The sequence below is a fragment of the Halyomorpha halys genome, unplaced genomic scaffold (assembly GCF_000696795.3).
Source record: "Halyomorpha halys isolate HHAL.00 unplaced genomic scaffold, Hhal_1.1 Scaffold174.1, whole genome shotgun sequence".
Classification (NCBI taxonomy): Eukaryota; Metazoa; Arthropoda; class Insecta; order Hemiptera; family Pentatomidae; genus Halyomorpha; species Halyomorpha halys.
Window position 1 is genome coordinate 692,793 of NW_027107482.1, and position 7,697 is coordinate 700,489.

General features: G+C 29.9%; 1 protein-coding gene across 1 annotated transcript in view; it reads right to left on the bottom strand.

Moving 5' to 3' along the window:
- LOC106679062 (anoctamin-4) overlaps positions 1-3,519 on the bottom strand; it is a gene marked incomplete at its 5' end in the record, with an annotated part of 27,643 nt that extends 24,124 nt beyond the window's left edge. The window contains 3 exon segments of the mRNA XM_067045843.1: positions 313-495; positions 574-722; positions 3,352-3,519. Coding sequence (XP_066901944.1) covers positions 313-495; positions 574-722; positions 3,352-3,519 — 500 coding nt within the window.
- Between the last annotated feature and the right edge of the window lie 4,178 nt (positions 3,520-7,697).

Below are 7,697 nucleotides of genomic sequence, written 5' to 3' on the forward strand. Positions count from 1 at the left end.
AAGATTATTGATGATTGCGGTAAAAAAAAAAACTTAATAATAATCAACTTATATACAATTATACAGCTTCTTAGACGCTTGTAGTGCTGGCCCCTGGCGGGATATAACGGTACTCCGTGCTCGCTGACTGTTACAAAGGATTTTGGGTTTTAGTACTTGAGAAGGAAGCATTATTTATTGACCAACAGTATACTAAGAGGTGTCAGTTCTCTTTACAGACTTCACTGACCCAATCCCTCTTTTATTAATGACTAATAATAATAAATGAAATATTTCATTAAAAAATTAATTATTAAAATCTATATACTTTACTTGTTTGCCTTCAAGTTCCAATTCAAGCCCTTCTTTTTCTAGATTTTTTAGGAATTGCCTCCTCGTTTCCATCCTTATAGTTTCGATCTCCGAGAGCACACCCAGATCAATGTCATCCTCTTCATAAACAATGATGAGATCTATCCTTCTCTTTCCATCTCGAAAAAACAAACTGTCTCTGTCCTGTTCAAAACGTATAAGGACTTATACTCAAGTAATAGTTTTGTTTTTTATTTATAAAATATAAACCAAAATATTTACAGTATTTTTTTCTAGCGGAGGAATTCCACCGGATGCGTCCTCTGGTACGGTGTCATCTGATTGATCGAAGGATTTGAACTCGGGTATGGACACTGTGTCTGGTATTGGAGTACCAGCCCATTCGCGGCTGGTATTTTGTGTCCTAGGTCCTAAGATAAATAGAAATTAGTTAAAGTTTTAATATTATTCTATTTTTAACTAGTTTATTTGGAGCTATTTGACTTTTCTGCGCTTACTAAGTTAAGGAAATATTGTGATCGTATCTATTTTGGAGCTACAGTTTTCAACGCATTGTACACTGAGCCCTAATAGAGTTATTTACATTAAATATTTTTCGAGATATAGCTTTTTAAAAAGCAACGTTTCAGAAAAAATGTTGTATGGGATGTACTGAAAGATCAGTAGTTAGTGAATTTATTTTGAAAAATGTATATCTCAAAAACCATTTGACGTACAGATGTCTATTAGCACTCAAATTAAAGCTAGTTTAATGAGCTATAAAGTAGTTTATGATGTTTATCTTCGTAGGAGTAATAGTTTACATGAAATGTGCTAAAATAAATTGATTTATAGTTGTTCGGACAAATTTTCATTTGCCAAATTTATATTCATATGTGAATATCATAAAAACTACTATCCCTACGAAGATAAGTGTCATAAGCTACTTTATAGGAAGTTAAATTTCCTTTATTCTGAGTGTTAGGAGACATATGTGCATCTTATGGATCTAGAGATATATTTTTTCAAAAATCCAACATTTTATCCGGACAACTAGAAATTAACATTTTGTGAGTTTATTTTGTCAAATATCATAAAAACTACTACTCACAAAGATAAACACAATTAAATATTTTGTAGTAAATTTAACTAGCTTTAATTTGAGCGCTGACAGACATCTGTACGTCCAATGGTTTCTGAAATGAAGTTTTTCTTAAATCAAACTTATTGTCCGAACAACTATAAATCAATTTATTTTAGCAAATTTCATGAAAACTACTATTCTTGCGAAGATAAAGGTCATTAACTTCTGTATAGTCCATTAAACTAGCTTTAATTTGAGTGCTAATAGACATCTGTATGTCACATAGTTCCTGAGATATAGATTTCTCAAAATGAATTAACTAACTACTAATCTTTCCGTAGATTTTTAAGAAATTTTGCTTTTTAAAAAGCTATATCTCGAAAACTATTGGACGTAAATATCTCTATTAGGACTCATATTTCAGCAAATTTACTCTTTAAATGACGTTCTCTTAGGTTTTCTTGTGTTGTTCCTACGTTTTAAGATATAGAGCTCCGAATGAAAAATTAGTTTTTTTTATCACTTTGAAACAGCCGCCATTTTGTATTCCTTCTACCTATACTTGGCAGACTCATCAATTTTGACTATTAATTATACCTAGTTTTCATTAAAGTAATAATAAATTGGGGTGAGATAACTGCCTTTTTTTCTTCCCGGCTCTTGTACTAATAAAACCTTTTACGTTTTCATTTGTAGAAAAGTCAGGATGAAAAGTTATGAAGAAAAACTTCATTTCAAAGGGCTCTCACACTGGCAAAACAATTCCATAAGAACTACATCTTCAAAATTTTTACCATTCCGAGTAGAAATGTCCAATCTTTACCACTAGATTGCATAATGAATTTCAGTTCAGAAGTGAGGGGGCACCTTTCTTAAACAGTCATCATCAACAGTTGAAGGATGACCCGAGCGCTTTGCGTCTTCCAAGTCAAAATTTCCGGTCCTGAATCGAGCAAATCACTTACGAACGGTATGGCATTTCTCCTAAGGCATTATCTTCACACTGAAAATTTTTCTAACCGCAAATTTTTTTGGAAATAAAAAATCATTAAATAACGAAAATGAATTTTTTTTCTCTTCCATGTTGAGCAAGGAAAGTACCACTTAAAGATAAGGAATCTCGGTTGAAACTGATGCATAAAAGAAGATTTTTAGAATATGTAAACATTATTGACCAAGTAAACATGATTTTATAAACACAGAAAGGATTAAATTGAAATATTGAAAGACACTACGAACTTATTTTACAACGTAATAGCTCTTTTGGAGCTCATATTTTAGCAACTTTAGCTTAAATAATATTCTATTAGGTATGGTATAGTTAGTTTCAAAGATATGAAGCTCTGAATGAAAGAATAATTTTTTATATAGCCGCCATTTTGTATTCCCTATACTTGGCAGACTCATCAAATTCGCCTAGTAATTATGCATAGTTTTTATTAAATTAATAAAAAATTGGGGTCTTGTACTAATACGAGTAAGGGGAGTGAGAGCAAATTTATTAACCCATAAATAGGTTAGATCCATATAAAAGTATTTGATATATTAAAAAATATATTATAACACAATTTTTAAGGAAGTAAATGTAGTTAATTAAGTAGCAATATAATTAATTGGCTTCCTCATAACCAAAGATTGAGAAGCATTGTACTAAACAAGAAATTATAAAAAAAATTTGGATCCGCGTTTTGCTGTTAAAATTTGAGTTCAGTCATAATAGATCGAACCGTCTGTCCGTTTTGATGAAATTTTCAAAGATTGTGCTGATTGAGACCTGATTTTTCTATATTGATTTTATCAGATTCCGCTTAGTAATTTCTCTTAAGCGTGTATTTCTCGGCACACATATTTTTTCAAAATGGTTTTGTCCAAATTTGGAGAGTATTTGAAGTTAACCATACTATGTAGTTAAAATAATATACAATATAGTTTCATTAATATACAATTTCGTAAGAATTTTAAGTTTATATAACTACCGAAGGCATCCTTGATGTGAGGGGTGGCCCCGCCCGGGTGAATGGAGCCCCTGGACAGGCGGAGTTCTCGGACGGGAGCCATTCCATCCTCGTCGCTGAGCTCGGGGCTCGGTGTCCGCCTCCAAGTCTTCTCTGCCTCTACTCCGTACCAGACCACCACGCTCCTCTCTGCAAAGGCAGAAGCATATTCAATAAAATTATTTATATTATGATCTTAATCTTAAAAAAAGTTAAATTATATAAAAAGATATACTGGAAGATTATTGATGATTGCGGTAAAAAAAAAAACTCAAATAGTAAATAATTATACTATTTTTATTGAGCTAACGTTTTGCTCCACGTTGCAGGGCTTCGTCAGGGCTAAAAAAGATACAAACACTTGACATAGTTACAAAAAAAAAAGAAAAGAACGTAAGTGGAACATAACAGGGGTATACAATGAAAAGTAAAATATAATAATTAAAATTAAGGGTTGTAAACAGTAAATGAAAAGAGTAATAGTAACAGATGGAAAAGAGATAAAATAAGAGAAGAAATATTAAAGAAAGTACAAATTAGGAGATGAAAAAAGAAAAGAATAAAATCAAATGATGAGACAGAATTCATACCTGTTTAAAAAAAAACAAAAAAAAACTCATAGATAGAAAAACAAAGGAGAAATAAAGTATAAAATAATGGGATACAATATGTGTAAGTGATTAAGAAAGACAATATACCAAATGAATGGGGATACAGAGAAGTGTAAATTATAATAGAAAATTAATAATAAAGTAATTAATATAAGTACACTTAAGAAGGTAACAGATGAATATAAATTAAGAGATAAGATACATGAATATAAATGAAACAGGAAGGATAGTAAATATAAAATTAATTAAATAAATGATGAGAAATTAGAGAAACAAGAATAAAAGATATGACAAGAAAGTGGACTATTGAAATGCAGAACGAAGTGAAAAGAAGTATTATGAGGGTTTTATTATGTTCAAAATGTTGACTGAATTCTCAGTTAAATTTATGTAAATGGACTCTGAGATGAGACGTTTGGTGTGGTTGGAGACAGTGGATTGTCGAAATTAAAAGTATGATTCAGGTTAAATGCGTGTTCTGATAATTTAGATGCAAGTGGATTACAGGAGTTGATGGAAGTTTTGTGCTGGGAAATGCGGTTCTTAAGTTGGTTTTTAGTTTCGCGGATATCGAAGGAATTGCAGCATGGGGTTGAACAATACATAAATATAAAAAGATATATGATAAACGCGGTCTGTAGGTTTCCATAATCAATATCGCAGTTTCTGATCGGATCTGGAACCTGGGTCTGCTATAGAAGATCTGTAAATTCCTACCCCCTACCTATTTCCTCATTATCCGTTCCTATATTTGGATATTAGCCCTAATGTAATGTTACATCTTTTGTCTTTGTGTATTAAATTAGTTAAAATGGAAGGAAAAAATTTTTACATTAAAGAATGTAAAAATCAATATAAATTTCCTCCTCACATTATGTTGCCTATAATTGATCTTGAAAGTAAATTTAATAGTAATTTTATAATAAGTCAAAATGAGGTAAATATTTTTAACAAGTTAGCAATGCAATTTATGAATTTAGATTTAAGGCAGGGTTATTGATTAAAAAAATGATATTATGAAAAAATAATAATAATAATAATTAATAAGAAGATTTAGATATTTATGATTTTTAATAAAAAATAGGTAACTAAACTTAAGCTTAGGAAGCTTATTAACAATAAATATGACTCTCTAATAATTGACTTTTTAATAGGTTTTTAACTTATAATTAATGACCAGGGCAGAATAGCAAAACAAATTTTAATGTGAGGAAGAATTTATAATTGAAGGTATGTTATATTATTAGTAATAATGTTGTTGTTATAAGTGTTACAAATGAATATATAATATAAGCTGTTAAAAATTTAGATTGTTCTTGAGGATGGCCGAAATGGCCGAAACGTTGTACAAGCTTATCAATGCACCTTATCTTGTTTTGTAAATGATAATTTATTAACTTCTGAAGTAGAAGTTGTTGCTTCGAAATTTAGAAACCCCTTGAGTAAAATATTTTACAGCAATTTAAGCAGTTTGAAGTCGGTTCATAAAGCTTAAATTTACCAAATTTTTGGCTTTTAAATTTGAGGATGGTAGTGAGGTCCCTGTGGATAGGATTTTATTCTATAAATTAGTTAGAGATTGAGAAGTATCAATTTCGGATAAATATGAATGTGTCTTTTAAAGAAAAATAATACCCAAAGAGAAAGTAAAAAAAACAAAACAATATTCAACAACAGTGTTATTTGGTTTTGAAATAATGACACCAAAACGTATTCTTTATTTGAAGGCACACTGGCCGGAGACCCGCTGGTTTGTTCACCATTAGTCTTTGAAAAGGTTTACTATTAACTACGCTACCATCGTTCAAATATTTGTCTTTCTATTGTGTGAGCTGTGGAGCGTCGATCTCCAGACTCGCGATAAATTTATCGATGTATCGTGAGTCCTTCTATATTTTATTTGATTCAGACATATTTGTATGTATTTTTCCTTTGCTTCATACTTTATTTATTGATGAATATCGCTATCTGTCACAGTGTTGGGTAATAAATAATAATATTGAGCTCATTAATACCAGTCATTTTATACATGTGTTTTTTTTTTTTTTTTCTCAAGGGTTGATAGAAATCTTGAAAAGACACAGATAGGCCCGTACGTTGCATTTTACCCAATAAAACCACCCCCTACACCTATCCATTCCTCTTAGTACAAGAACCAGGAAGAAAAAAAAGCAGTTATCTCACCCCTATTTTTGATTACTTTAATAAAAACTGTGTATAATTACCAGTCAAAATTGATGAATCTGCTAAGTATAGGTAGGGGGAATAAAAAATGGTGGCTGTTTCAAAACCTTAAAAAAAAATTAATTTTTCATTCGGAGTTCTATATCTTGAAAACTACCAACAATACTAGAAAATTTGAGAGAACATTATTTAAAGAAGAGTAAGTTTGCTGAAATATTAGCTCTAAAAGAGCTATTTACGTTCAATAGTTCTCGAGATAAAGCTTTTTAAAAAGCAAAATTTCTTTAAAATCTACTGAAAGATTAATAGTTAGTTAATTCATTTTAAGAAATCTATATCTCAGGAACTATGTGACGTACAGATGTCTATAAGCACTCAAATTAAAGCTAGTTTAATGGATTATAAAGAAGTTTATGACCTTTATCTTTGTAGGAATAGTAGTTTTCATGATATTTGCTAAAATAAATTGATTTATAGTTGTTCGGACAATAAGTTTGATTTATGAAGAACTTCATTTCAGAAACCATTGGACGTTCAGATGTCTGCCAGCACTCAAATTAAAGCTAGTTAAATTTACTGCAAAATAGTAAATTATGTTTATCTTTGTAGGAGTAGTAGTTTTTATTATTTGACAAAATAAACTCAGGAAATGTTAATTTGTAGTTGTTCGTATAAAATGTTGGATTTTTGAAAAACATATATTTCTAGATCCATAAGACGCAAATATGTCTGCTAACTCTCAAAATAAAAGGAAATTTAACTTACTATAAAGTAGTTTATGACACTTATCTTCGTAGGGGTAGTAGTTTTTATGATATTCACATATGAATATAAATTTGGCAAATGAAAATTTGTCCTAACAACTATAAATAAAATTATTTTAGCAAATTTCATGTAAACTATTACTCCTACGAAGATAAACGTCATAAATTACTTTATAGATCAATAAACTAGCTTTAGTTTGTGTGCTAATGGATATCTGTACGTCAAATGGTTTTTAAGATATAAATTTTTCAAAATAAATTCACTAACTACTGACCTTTCAGTTCGTCCTGTACAACATTTTTACGAAATGTTGCTTTTTAAAAAGCTATATCTTGAAAACTATTTAACGTAAATGTCTCTATTAGGGCTCATATTTTAGAAAATCTACTCATCTTTAAATGACGTTCTCTTAGGTTTTCTTGTGTTGTTCCTACTTTTTTTAAGATATAGAGCTCCGAATAAAACAAATTTTTTATCACTTTGAAACAACCGCCATTTTTATTCCCCATACTCATAAATTTTGACTATTAATTATACATAGTTTTCATTAAAGTAATCAAAAATTGGGGTGAGATAAATAGTAAATGTAATATAAACTGTAATATAAAAATGTAAATATTTACTACCTTTAATTTTTCTTATTATATCTTACTTTTTTACATTTTATACCCCTGTTATTTTACACTTATGTTTTTGTTTTCCTTTTGTAACTATGTGTTTGTATCTTTTTTAGCCCTGACGAAGTCCTGCAACGTGGGGCGAAACGTT